We start from the raw sequence: 14,929 nt of genomic DNA, 5'->3' as shown, positions 1-14,929 counted from the left end.
ACTGTTTCAGATTAGCAAACACTTAGTAGCGATCCATTTTAAAACAGGGAATTTTCTATGGAAGGATTAACACTGTTAGCTACTGCTGTTAAAAATTACAGAATACTAAGTTACAATCCAACAGGTTTATTTGAAGGCACAAGCTTTGGGAGCGCTGCTCCTTCGTCAGGTGACCAGTGTAGCATCTTAACGACTGTATTTATTTAACAAATGATTGGACGCGACGTGCCAAACAGAAAGGAAAACAAAACGTTTAATAAAGGACCGCGATATTGATTAGAAACTGACAAATTGTTTTAGGATTTGCTTCAAACAGTACATCACGAAGTACATTTTTGTGAGCTCGCACTCGGGGTTCAGAACTATGAAGGGAGTAACTATCTGGAATTCAGAATAATGCTTGCCAACCACCCTCTGTTCACTTGGGAGAAACACTAGGAGAAAAAGTCACGAGAAATAATTTTAAAACGTAGTCTTTTAAAGCATTTCATTTGAACATAGTTGTTTATTAGTGACTGGGGGAGAGTACCCTTTGACTGAAAATCAAGTGTCATCCAAGCGGCCGTGGTATTGGCTATCAGCCGTGGGAGCTTAGGGGCAGGCAATTGGAATTTGGAGAGATGTCATGGGACCTCGAGAAATACGTCCAACCATAGTTGCAACCAGATTTATGAGCCAGCAATATTTGTTTTGTTAATGTTTTCAAATCATGGATTTTACTGCCTGATCTCCTGGAATTGGTTCCCCAAAGTAGCCGTTCCGGCTGGATGTTTGGAGAAGGATGTTTCCGGGAACATGAGCACGTGGGTGAGGATTATGGAGAGATCATTAAAGAGATGCTGTCAACTCCACAGAGACCAAATATGCGGGTTTACGCATTTCCCACCATTTCCTTTCAACGTGTCTCTATGATTAACCGAATGGACGCGGCTGTGACAGATGGAGTTCAATATTGCAAACTCTCACGTCAATCGCTTTGGACCTTAAGAAAAACTTTCTAAATGATAGGAAGCTGGGAACTGTAAATGAACAGAGAATTGCTGGCCCAAGTGCAAGAAAAATTCTAAAAGTTAGAAATGGGCAGGAAGCTGGAAGAACCCAGCAAGTCAGGCAGCATCAGGAGGTGGAGAAATCGACGTTTGGGTATAGACTTTCAGGATGTAATTAAGGGAGGTGCAGCTCACTGTTAATCCAGAGACCCAGGTCATGTTCTGGAGACCAGGGTTCGAATCCCACCACAGCAGATGGTGCAATTCGAATTCAACAACATCTGGAATTGAGAGTCTAAGGATGACCATAAATCCATTGTCAATTGTTAGAAAAACCCATCTGGCTCACTAATGTCCTTCCGGGAAGGAAACTGCAATTCTTACCTGGTCTGGCCTACATGTGACTCCAAACCCACAGCAATGTGGTTGACTCTGAACTGCCCTCTGGGCAATTAGGGATGGGCAACAAATGCTGCCCTGCTAGTGACATCCTCATCCCAATGAATAAAATTAAAAAAAAACTTCCTTCAGGATTGGAGGTGGGTGTGGGGGAAATAAAGGGGATAGCTTTAAAAAAAAATCATGAAGTGTTCTCCTCATATCAAGGGGGCTGTAATACATTGAAATTGAAGTGATGTTGCAATTGTCCAGAGCTCTGGTTTGATCGCATCCAGAGCATTGATATCAGTTCTGTGCGCAATACCTATGCCCTTTGCTCTTCTAGATGCTAGAGACTTCTGGGCTGGAAGATACTGTTGAAGGAGGAGAAAGTGAGGTCTGCAGATGCTGGAGATCAGAGCTGAAAATGTGTTGCTGGAAAAGTGCAGCAGGTCAGGCAGCATCCAGGGAACAGGAGAATCGACGTTTTGGGCATAAGCCCTTCTTCAGGAATGAAGAAGGGCTTATGCCCGAAACATCGATTCTCCTGTTCCCTGGATGCTGCCTGACCTGCTGCGCTTTTCCAGCAACACATTTTCAGCTCTGATACTGTTGAAGGACCCCAGCAGTGCACCTTGTAAGTGGTATATACTATTATTAATGTATGTTAGTGACAGCAAAAATGAATGTCTAAGGTGATCTGTAGGAGTGTCAATCAAGCAGGTAGCTTTGATATGGGTGGTATTGACCTTCTTGAGTTGAAGCTGCACTCACCTGGATAAGTGGAGAGTATTCTACTACACAGTAGTCTTGTCCCTCAGAAACAGGAGACAGATTTTGAGATGTAAGGAAGTGCCAAATGTTTGGATTTATCCTCAATTCAATCAAGGAGTCCCAATTACATTTATACGTTTGTTCTCATATCACATCTTATCTGTTTCCTTTATTCACTTATTTCATCGAATTCTAAGTATTGCTGCTTCAACCATTAGCCAGGAAGTGATTTTCAGAGCCTCATATCTCTTGAAAAACATTTATCCTGCCCTCTGTTCTAACTCAGTTGCATTAGCCTTGTGTTTAAGGTGAAGCAGTGTATGTGGACCCTAGGAAATCTGACAAAGTAGAACATTACTGGGGTAGAATAAAGACATGAAATTAAGATTGGGTGGTGATAGAAAACTAGATTAGAAATTGGTGAGAAAGTTGGAAAATGTAATAGGAGTGGATTGGATGTGGGAAGATATTCTCAAGTACAGTCCATACATTACAAGTTGTCCATTCATCGTGTCTGAAAATTCCTCACAGAAGTCTTTCAGGTTTGTTATCCTTCTTAAGAAGAACGCTCTATAAGGAGTCCATAAGAATTAGGAACAGTAGTGGGCCATTCAGCCCTTTGAGTCTCCTCCACCATTCAATAGGATCATGGCTATTTTCTTTTTACAAGGATATCTGGTAAACTAACGCCTTACGAAACTTCTCTCCATCACAAATATTTAATTAACCAGCATGCTATTATTTGGATAAATTCAGTCTCTTGAATGAAAATGAGTACTCTCAAATACTGCAGCACAATCACACTCAGCAATGCCTTTAATATATAATGTCCAGGGTCTCAGAAACCTCCTCTGTCTCCATTCTCAGGATCTTAGGATATATCCTGTTGTGCCCTGATGATTTATCTTCCTTTCATCTAATTTACCTAAAATATTCCTTCACTTTATCGTAATATCACTCATGTCACTCTCAACCACTGTCAGATTTCTCTTAACTCTCTTATACTTAACTATAATGTTGGATGCAAGCTAATGATTAAATGCCTTTCCATAGTTAAATCATTGCTAAAAATTGAGTAGCTTCTCCTGTTAGGAATCTAATATTGTTGCTATCCTTGTTTAAATACTTTATTATTTCTACCTTGACTGTTCACAACACACTTGTCTCTGAGTTGGAAGGATGTTGTTCTAGACCCACTGCAGGGCATGTAATGCAGACTGGCATTATGGTGGTGCACTGAAGGAGTAGTGCATTGGTATAAGTGCTGTCTTTTGCATAACATTAAACAAAGGCTCTGTCTGCACCTCCCCTCACCACCACCATCACCACTACCAGGTGTATGTAAAAGATTCAATGGTATTGTTTGAAGAAAATTGTCCTGGTCAATGCATGCCTTCAACCAACATCAGTTTTATAAAAGCATGCATTGCAATAACACTAATTCATATTTAAATTGTGTCTTTAACATAATATAATGTCCTAAAGCACTTCCCATGATAATGAGACAAATTGAGGCACATAACATGTTAGATGATGAAAGGAAGTGGTCATAGATGTAAATTTTTAGGACAGGAGAAAAGTGAGGTAAAAGGGTCAAGAGGTTTCATGAGGGAATTCTAAATCATAATACTTGGACCACTGAAAGCAGAGTCACCAATAATGGTAGTAGTGTAACTAAAATCAAGGATGCTACAGTGACTAGAATTAGATAAATTGTGATAACTCAAAGGGTTGTGGAACTAGATGAGATTAGAAAATGGATGGAAAGGTAATGGAAGCATTTGAAATCTAGGATGAAAGTTTTAAGACTGTGCGAACACATGATGCCTTTTCAAAACTAAAAACCTTTTGCCCCGCATGGTTTGTATCCCTCTCTTCCTTGCCTATTCATGCATCTGTCAAGATGCCTCTTAAAATGTTGTTCTTGAATCTGTTTCTACCACCTTCTCTGGCAGCACATTTCAGGCACTTACCACCTTCTGTGTAAAAAAAAACTTGCCTCTCACATCCTCTTTAAACTCTTCCCCTTTTACCTTAAACCTATGTCTCCTAGTAGTTGACATTTCTGACATGGGAAAAAGACTCCACTATCCATTCTATCATGCCACTCATAATTTTGTAAACCTTTATCAGGCCATCCCTCAACCTCCAATGTTCAAGTGAAAACAAACTGAGTTCATCCAATCTCTCCTCATAGATAATGCCTTCTGAACCAGGCAACATTCTGGAAATCTTTTCTTGCACCCTTGCCAAAGTCTTCATATTCTGCTGGTAGTGTGGGAACCAGAATTATATATAACATTGCAAATGTGATTTAACTAAAGTTCTATACAGCTGAAAAAAGCTTACTAATTTTTATACTCTATGCCCTGACTAATGGAGGCAAGCATGCTATCTGCTTTCATGACCACCTTGTCAACTTGTATTGCCACTTTCTGTGAACTGTGGACCTGTATGCCTAGATCCCTCTTTATGTTAATGCTTCGAAGGATTCTGCCATTTACTCAATACTTCCCTCCTACATCAGATCTTCCAAAGCAATTCACTTCACATTTGTCAGGATTAAATTCCACCTGCCATTTCTCTGCCCAATTGTCCAGACTATACATATTCTGCGGTATCCTCTGACAATCCTCTGCACTATCAGCAGCTTTCTCAACCCTTGTGTTTTCCACATACTTACTAATCAGACCATTTGCATTCTCCTCATAACAGGGATCCCAACACTGATCACTTCAGAACACCACTGGTCACAGACCTCCAGTCAAAAAACACCCTTCCACTGCTATTGTCTTCTAACTGACTTGGTACAAGTTAAGGCAAAGGCCACAAAACTCTGGTGACCTCAAGTTTACAGAGGGTAAACATGACAAACTAGGCAGGAATGTATTGGAATAGAGTCATAGATTCATAGAGATGTACAGCATGGAAACAGACCCTTCGGTTCAACCCGTCCATGCCGACCAGATATCCCAACCCAATCTAGCCCCACCTCCCAGCACCTGGCCCATATCCCTCCAAACCCTTCCTGTTCATGTACCCATCCAAATGCCTCTTAAATGTTGCAATTGTACCAGCCTCCACCACTTCCTCTGGCAGCTCATTCCATACACGTACCACCTCCTATGTGAAAAAGTTGCCCCTTAGGTCTCTTTTATATCTTTCCCCTCTCACCCTAAACCTATGCCCTCTAGTTCTGGACTCCCCGACCCCTGGGAATTGCCTATTTACCCTATCCATGCCCCTCATAATTTTGTAAACCACTATAAGGTCACCCCTCAGTCTCCAACGCTCCAGGGAAAACAGCCCCAGCCTGTTCAGCATCTCCCTATAGCTCAAATCCTCCAACCCTGGCAACATCCTTGTAAATCTTTTCTGAACCCTTTCAAGTTTCACATCTTTCTGATTGGAAGGAGACCAGAATTGCATGCAATATTCCAACAGTGGCTTATTCAATGTCCTGTACAGCCGCAACATGACCTCCCAACTCCTGTACTCAATACTCTGACCAATAAAGGAAAGGCTACAAACACCTTCTTCACTATCCTATCTACCTGTGATTCCACTTTCAAGGAGCAATGAACCTGCACTCCAAGGTCTCTTTGTTCAGCAACACTCCCTAGGACCTTATCATTAAGTGTATAAGTCCTGCTAAGATTTGCTTTCCCAAAATGCAGCACCTCACATTGATCGGAATTAAATTCCGTCTGCCACTTCTCAGCCCATTGGCCCATCTGGTCAAGATCCTGTTGCAACCTGAGGTAACCGTCTTCGCTGTCCACTACACCTCCAATTTTGGTGTCATCTGCAAACTTGCTAACTGTATCACCCTCTGCGTGAAAATGTTGCCCCTTAGGTCTCTTTTATATCTTTCCCCTCTCACCCTAAACCTATGCCCTCTCAAAGTTAGAGCTAACAAAGGCATGAGTATGGGTTTCAGCACTGGTGAGCTGTTACAAAAGTATAAATAAATGGTCTCAGTGATAGCACGTGTATGTGATTGGAAGTGTACCTCAGGTCAAATATGAATTTGGAGCAGGGACAGAAAACAATATTATTAGTCTTCCCAAAGAGAAGGAAACTTCTGCACATCCAGTCCTGAAAGTTAGATCAGTAGTCTTATCTCAGTAACAGTGGAGAAATCAAGAGAGGTGGTGGTGAGGTTTGCCATTGAGTTGTCAGCATCCATGTGAAGAGTAATTCTGTGCTTCAGACAAAGTTCATGAGGAGCAGCAGGTGGATGAGGAACGGGTGGTTGGGGGCAGTGGAGATGGGGATCAAGAATGTAGGGAGACACCAATTTGTCTGAAGGTTATTTCATTGCAGTTGTGTGAGCCTGTAGTAAGCATGTGGCTACACTTTAAAAGTCCTTCTCTGTCTGCAAAGTGCTTTTAGATACATTGTGTGAAATGCAATATAGAAACACAAATACTTTTGATTTCCCTTTTCTCATTGTCATTCAGCATTTCTTTGCCACTTGTAACCTCATCTTATTTTTGATTTTTTTCCCTAGATACTGCAGCACTTAGAGTCATAGAGTCATAGAGATGTGCAACATGGAAACAGCCCCTTCGGTTGAACCCGCCCATGTAAACCAGATAGCCCAACCCAATCTAGTCCCACCTGCCAGCACACAGCCCATATCCCTCCAAACCCTTCCTATTCATATACCCATCCAAATGCCTCTTAAATGTTGCAATTGTACCAGCCTCCACCAATTCCTCTGGAAGCCCATTCCATACACGTACCACCTGCTGCATCAAAAAGTTGCCCCTTAGGTCTCTTTTATATCTTTCCCCTCTCACCCTAAACCTATGCCCTCTAGTTCTGGACTCCCCGACCCCAGGGAAAAGACTTTGTCTATTTATCCTATCCGTGCCCCTCATAACTTTGTAAACCTCTATAAGGTCATCCCTCAGCCTCCGACGCTCCAGGGAAAACAGCCCCAGCCTGTTCAGCTTCTCCCTAAAGCTCAAATCCTCTAACCCTGGCAACATCCTTGTAAATTTTTTCTGAACCCTTTCAAGTTTCACAACATCTTTCTGATAGGAAGGAGACCAGAACTTCACGCAATATTCCAACAGTGGCCTAAGCAATGTCCTATACAGCCGCAACATGATCTCCCAACTCCTGTATCAATACTCTGTCCAATAAAGAAAAGCATACTAAACACCTTCTTCACTATCCTATCTACCTGTGATTCCACTTTCAAGGAGCTATGAACCTGCACTCCAAGGTCTCTTGGAGTTGCATTTATCTGAATTAAACTCCATCTGCCACTTCTCAGCCCATTGGCCCATCTGGAGAGGATCCTGTTGTAATCTGAGGTAACCCTCTTCGCTGTCCACTACATCGCCTCCTCAGGTTAGCACAATAGAGTCAGCCTTGTACTCAAGTTTCTGGGTAGTGTTTAAACTATTCTATGGGAATATACTATGGACTAAGTCAATCTGACGAGTTATCAGTTGCAAATAAGAAAAACATACAAATGTCGCAATATATCAACCGTGAGAAGACTTTAATAAAACTTAGCAAAGTAAAGCCTATCCTTCTCTAAACCATCTTCTTGATTACCACAACTCGGTTTTTTTAAAAAAAATGTCTGTTTAATGTTTGAAATCTTCAGTAATTTTGTAGCTACTGTATGACATCGACAATTCGGCCCAACTCCAAGATTTGATTTTAACTTTCTCTCTCTCTTGTCATACAAGCGTTTTCTGCAAACCCTTGATATTGCTCATCTAATTAAAGATGAAGTTTTTCCAGGTCGGGAATAACTGGGGTAAGGTTGGGTTTCCAAAATGCTAAAAATTCTATGAATCACACACACATTGTGCAATGGAACTCCCAATATAAGAAGGACCGGCTCAACGGGAGCAGAGTGAAGAGTCGGGCGGCGAGCCAGTCAACAGGTAAGCAAACTCGGAGCCTGTGACTGGGGAGGGAGGGAGTCAGGGATTCCCGATCAGAGACGGGCTGTGGGCAGTTTGGTATTCGGAAAGGGAAGTGAGATGTAGAGACAGGTTTTTTTTCTCTAAGTTGTTGATGTTCATTTACATAAGTAGGATTTACTCAAACAGCACATGATTCTTGTTGTAGAATCCTGCTGCCCTTGCAGCTGTAAATGCACCAGGTTCCTGCCCTGTCAGTATTGTCACTGAGTTCATCTCCGCCCGGGACCAGGGCTGAGAAGGGGAATTTATATTAAACATTTTTGAAACTACTTTTTATTATTTTTTGTCTCTCTATTTGGACCTCTCACCTATTTCCCGCAGACTTCCCTTTTTGTCATATTTATGCTTTTAGTCTTCTTTTGCAAACATGAACTTTTTTTATTTTCCCTTTTAGTTTTTCCTCACTCAAACTCTCTCTTGCTTTCTTAACTTTCCGCCCTCATTCACTTTATTCCCTTTTTGTTTGTTTTCTTGTTTTTTTCCGCTGTCGACCTCATTGTCCTTCTGCTAAGTTCTCCTCAATTTCTCTCTGATTTCGTGATTATTGTTTCCCATTCTCTCTCATTTCATCTCTCTGCCCCGTCCGTCACCCTGTCCTGTTCTATTCCTCTGCCATGCTCAGTCCTTTTCAGTCTCTTCCTCCATAACCCTTCTCCCCGTTTCTGTTCCCCTTCACCGTGTCTCCCGAACACCCTGCCTCGTTTTCCAATCTTTTCTTCTTCAACGAACCTGTCAATGTCTTGATCCTCCTCTTTCGGGAAGTTGAGAGTGAAATATGGCTGTGAAGTGGGAATATTTCACTGACACATTCTCATTCGTCTCGGTGACCATCGTGTTGCACCCAGTGAGGTGGAAATCAAGTCTCACCCCACTCCCCCCGCCACTTCATTTTAATGCAGCGTTGCCCCAGCTGTGTGATTCATTCCCCTGTCCTTGGCCCCCAGTCAGAGCAACGTGATGCGTCCTGACCAGGCACGACAGGACTCTGAGAAACCATTGGGAAACTAGCCTGTGTTGAGGGAGGTATGGGCACAGAATGGTGCTATGGGACAGCAAGCTGCGTCAGAAAGAGAGAAGTGTCACTTTAAAGAATTGGACTCTCTCAAGGGACGTATTCTCTTCCCTCCAGGTGAGTGAAGAGCCTTGGCCAGTGAGGGTTTGGGTAGGCATCTCTCCAATAATATTTATCTTTCACTCTCTGGCAATGAATAAACGGCGTACATACCTGCATTTGTTCTAGATTCAGCTTTCTTCTCCCGATTTACCCATCGTCTGAGCAATTCTTCAGGATGAAGAATTTCGCCATGTCCGCGTGGACCATTCTGTGGTTATTGGCTCCACTGTGCTCAGGACGTCCCACCGCCACTGACAGACTGATCAGAGACACCCGTCTCTTGGCCCGGACCGTCATCAGCCGCATTCAGGAGGCCAACAATCAGGTATGGCAACATTCCCACTCTCCGAGCCACATCCTGCTGGGTGGGGGAAAGGGAAGTTTGGCACAAGGATAGGAACACAGTGACAGGGATTGCAAGGAAAGTTACGAGGCGCTGGTGAAATACAACTACTTCCATGCCAGCTACACAACTTTCAAATGAGTGGTATGTAGGCGGCACCCACCGTCTTCAGGTTCAATTGTTTTTACCGCTGTCAGTTGGGTCAGGATTGTTGGCCTGGATTCCGGAGTGGTTCCCTGCATTTCCATTAGTACCGGCTGTCTATAACACCCGCAAGAATCAGTGTGATCTGCAAATTAAGCAGACCTGGGAAAAGGGATAGAAGGAAATGTGCAGAGAGGGTAATGAAATCATCTGGGAAACTTCAAAATTATGCTTGAAGTTGCAGCTCTCAGTCACTCGCCCAGAAATTCACTCAGGTATCCACCCAATTGTGTACCTAGCTGTTCACTGGATGATTCAACCAGGGACTCACCCAGCGGTTCAACTAGGGATTCACCCAGATGTTTACCCAGAGATCCGTCAAGATGTTTACCCAGAGATTCACCCAGATGTTTACCCAGAGATCCATCCAGATGTCTACCCAGAGATCCATCCAGATGTTTACCCATAGATCCGTCCAGATGTTTACCCAGAGATTCACCCCGATGTTTACCCAGAGATCCATCCAGATGTTTACCCAGAGATTCACCCAGATGTTTACCCAGAGATCCGTCCAGATGTTTACCCAGAGATTCACCCCGATGTTTACCCAGAGATCCATCCAGATGTTTACCCAGAGATTCACACAGATGTTTACCCAGAGATCCGTCCGGATGTTTACCCAGAGATTCACCTCGATGTTTACCCAATGATTCACCCAGTGACTTACCGAAATATTCACCCAAGTTTCGCCTTTCCGTTCCTTTTCAACACGAACCACAGAAACGTCTAAACGGTAAACGTTTCATTTCGGTGCAGAAAAACTCCAGCAATCTCGCTTGGAAGGATTAGCCCGGCGGTCCTCAATGTTCCGGTTACTGCATGTAAACCACATAAATCAGCATCTTCAATAATTAACCCATCTTCTGCGGAAACCTCAGTAAAATAACACATCGTCCTGAGAAAACGAGAGCGAGATGGTGTAAGGAAGTTTTGCGCAAAGTTATTGAAAGTAACAGAAAGCAGAGGGAAAATGAACGGGGAACAGGAAAGATACGGGAGAAAAGAGGGAGAGTAATAAAAAGGCCGCAATAATAAATGAAGAACGAGTTGGAATTAGAAATCTCTCATTGTCCATCTGTAATTACAAGCGTCCGCCAATTTCAGGTAAATCTTTCGCTGAAACGATCTTGAAACAATATTCATATATTTGACATGTGCAGGTAACTGTCGGTTTAGTCAGCGAATTCCTGCATGAGGGCCATTTCCAGGCCACCCGAGCTAACTTCAGAAGCTCAGCTGAAACTCAATCCGATTGACGAAGTGAAAATAGCAAGAACGGACGAAACTACACCGTAACCGTTTAGAGTAGATTCAACCATGTTGAGTGAAACAAAAATCTGAATTTTTAAAAATCGCATTCCAACTTAAAAATAAAGAGGCAAAAACCGGCAAATGAAAACAAAGGTTCGGTAGGAATTATACATGAAAAGCTAGAAAACAATTTAAACCGAAGTGATGGAAGTTTTATTGTGACGGAAGAAATTCCCTTTCCTATAGAAATTGAGACTGGGAAGTCTAGATGTGAGATCACATACGGCACTGATTAACACGTTGGTATCGGGCACCAGCGTCGACTAAAGTCCTCTCTCCGTCTTTTCCGAACCGGGCAACTGCTCGTTAAAGTAATACAAACTAACTCGCGAGGCAAGAACATTAAATCTTTCAATTTTCTCCAGCCTGTAACTCCTGAGGCAGAATCCCGAAGGACGGCAATGCCTTATTGTGCATTCGTCCCTGAGTTGGCTTGGGACACCAGTCCCTGCGATAGGGTTAGTTATACTGCGCAAGCTCCTCTGGGCTAGGGAGGGGACACACCTTACACTGGGGCAATGCTTGCTGACTCCTGCTCGGTTTGCAATTGTGGGAACGTTAGGTGAAGAAAGTTCAACACTAGGACAGGAAACGTCAGGAGGAAGGTTGAACTGCTGGTCTTTGAGCAGTGCATGGAGACTCGGGCCAGGGCAGGAGTTAGATGAAGAATTAAAGTCACAACAGACTAATTAATAATCTTGTAAAAAAGATCTTGAGAGACCAGTGACCATACTGTTATATAATTTTCCATTCAGTTTCAAAAAGATGAGTTCAATCTGGAACTAAGGTCTAAAATCTAAGGGGCAATTATGAAAGTATGAGGAGGAAGTTAAGGAGGACTATGGTAGATTGTTAAAAATCACACACACCAGGTTATAGTCCAACAGATTTATTTGAAAGCACTAGCTTTCGGAGCACTGCTCCTTCATGAACCTGTTGGACTATAACCTGGTGTTGTGTGATTTTTAACTTTGTACACCTCAGTCCAAGACCAGCACCTCCAAATTATGGTAGACTGGATCTTGTTGGCAGATAAGCAATGGCTAATATTTAAAGAGTTTGAGTTTCGGTTTCAACAATTATACATTCCTTTAAGACAAAAATACAGAATGGAAAAAATGAAATATTCATAGCTAATAAGGGAAGTTAAAGATAGATTCAGATCAGAAGAGAAGACTTACAAAATTATCACAAGAAGTTGAAAGCCTGAGTATTGGGAAAATTTTACAATTCAGCAAAGGATGACCAAAAGTTGATACTAACAGAATAGGATATGAATGTAAAATAGAAAGAAATATAAAATTGAATTGTAAAAGCTTCTGTAAATTTGTAAAAAGGAAAAGATTAGCAAAGGCAAACCTGTGTCAATTACATCCAGCGACAGGAGAATGTATCATAGGCAATAGAGAAATGGCAAAGAAGCTATATAGCTTTGTGTCTATCTTCATAGAGGAAGACATAGGATGAATCCTTGAAATAGTTACAATCCAAGGATCTAGTGAAAATGTAGAAGTAAAAGAAATTAGCAGTAGTTAAAAGAAAGGGTTGTAAGGAAACATTAATGGGACAGAAATATTTTACTCCATATCCCAAGATTATGTCCCCTGCTCTTGGACTCTCAAACCAGGGAAAACTTACACCCTGCATCTAGTCTGTCCAGCCCTGTCAGAAATTTATACATTTCAATCAGATCCCTTCTCATTCTTCTAGTTGAAACAATCTCTCCTCAGTGGAGAGTCCTGCCATCCCTGGTGATAATCTATTGAATCTTTGCTCACAGGGAACAACAGATATGTTAGCTTGAAATCAGTAGTCGGGAAAATGCTAGAATTACAAAGGATGTGATTCCTCAATATTTAAAAAAAATGGTCGTTTGTTCAGAGTTAATTATGATTTATGAAGTGTGTATCATGTTCAACAAATTGGTTGCAGCAATATGAAAGCTTAAAACTTCCTGTACCAGTGTCATTTGTAACATTAACCCAAATGCAAAGTTATGACAGTTTTAACCTGGTAGATAATTGATAGACAAGTAAGTGCTTACATGATACTGGTGGATAGATAATTTTTTTAATTGATGGTATTGATAGATAAAATCACATATGTTTTTTTCAGTTCAAGCCAGCACCAAGCCTCATTTTCAGTGGATTAGACCTGATTCCAGAGCCACTCAAAGGGAATAACCTAGAGAACCTCGGGACTGTGGATGAGGCACTGGGCTGCTTCATTGAGAGTCTGGACACACTCCAGATGGATAACACACTGCAGATCCAAACTGACGTGAAGAACCTCAAAGTCCTGGTCAGGTCTTTGGCCACTTCATACGGCTGCTCCGTCTCTAGATGTGAGAAGGCACATCGCCTGAAGAGGTTTCTCCAGAAGAATTCTGCTTTTGTTTTTACCATTAGACATGTGATTCTGGACAGGCTCCAAAAATACCTGATTAGGCTTCTCAGGACTTTGGATAACCCCAAGAGCTGCAGGGCTTCTTAATCTATGAACAGGTCCAGTGGATGCATAATAAGAGCATTTGAAAAATGCATCAACAACAACGTGTATTAAAGAGACATGGCATTTTCTTAGCTGCATATAAACTAATACCACAATCTTTACCCAGCAATAGGACTGTTATAATTGGATCTCAGAGATATGTTAATCTCACTAAACATACCTGGAAATATTAGCAGAAACAGAGAAAAATTTGTTCAATCCATTGATCACCACCTTCCACTGCCAGAGATCAAAAATATAGAAATATGTTTAAATTACATATATTCCATTGATTCTAATTTGCCTACCTAGCCCTCAGCTGTAAACTTAAACTCATCCAAAACTCTGCTGCCTGAATCTGAACTTCATCCAAGACCCATTCATTTAGCACCCTTGTGGTTGCTGGCATATATTGCTCCCAATCTGGCAACATCTCAACGTTAAAGTTTTCAGTCCTGTATTCAAATCTGTCTGTAACTTCATCTTTGTGATCTCTTTCAGTGTTTCAACATTCTCAGATCTCTGCATTTCTCCAATTATGATCATTCACACATCTGTGGTTTTCATCACACCAACATTGGAGAATGGGTTGTCTTTTTCCATAGGTCCTCAGCTCTGGAATTTGCTCTCCAAATCTTTTTATTTTTTACCTCTCTCCTCCTTTAATTCAGTTTTAAAATTCATCCTTTATTAAGATTCTTGTCACCTACCCTAATATTTCCTTCAGAGGGTTAATGTCAAATTTTGTCACTTTGGGAGATTTGTACTAAGGTAATGACATGATGCAGTTGCAAGTCTTTTGGGGTGGCATGTGTAGAGTTTGCACATTTTCCTCGTGTCTGCGTGGGTTTCCTTCGTGTGCTCCGGTTTCCTCCCACAGTCCAAAGGTGTGCAGGTCAGGTGAATTGGCCATGCTAAATTGCCCATAGCGTTAGGTCCATTAGTCAGGAGTAAATGTAGGGTAGGGGACTTGTTCTGGGTGGGTTGCTGTTTGGAGGGTCGGTGTGACTTGATGGGCTGAAGGGCCTGTTTCCATTCTGTAGGGAATCTGATCTAATTGTTGATCTAAATGGAACATTGCACAACCTCAGGACATCTGAAAGCACTTCACTTCCAGTGAAGTATTTTCAAATGCTATCACTGATACAATATGCAATTTGGTAATATACCAGAGATTTCCTGTTAAACTGAAATTATGCAGCTATAGAAAGTGCATTGATGTCTCTTTAATGTTTAAAACACCAGGTTTAGTAACTTATTTATTTATTTACAGCAAGTAGACTTCACGGTAGGAAAGATTTCACAATGATACCATTTCTTTGTCAGTCAATCCTTTGGAAGAATGCAGCCAGAGGAAAAGCATTGATGGTTC

General features: G+C 41.9%; 1 protein-coding gene across 1 annotated transcript; it reads left to right on the top strand.

Moving 5' to 3' along the window:
- Window positions 1–9,399: 9,399 nt before the first annotated feature.
- Window positions 9,400–13,560, top strand: LOC122561468 (leptin-like). The gene is made up of 2 exons (XM_043713211.1): window positions 9,400–9,534; window positions 13,183–13,560. Exons 1-2 carry the CDS (start codon window positions 9,400–9,402, stop codon window positions 13,558–13,560), a joined length of 513 nt encoding a protein of 170 aa, XP_043569146.1.
- Window positions 13,561–14,929: the final 1,369 nt, after the last annotated feature.

The sequence above is a fragment of the Chiloscyllium plagiosum genome, chromosome 23 (genome assembly GCF_004010195.1).
Source record: "Chiloscyllium plagiosum isolate BGI_BamShark_2017 chromosome 23, ASM401019v2, whole genome shotgun sequence".
NCBI classification, from domain to species: domain Eukaryota; kingdom Metazoa; phylum Chordata; class Chondrichthyes; order Orectolobiformes; family Hemiscylliidae; genus Chiloscyllium; species Chiloscyllium plagiosum.
Note: the sequence above shows the minus strand (reverse complement) of the source record. Positions and strands in the feature narration are given on the sequence as shown.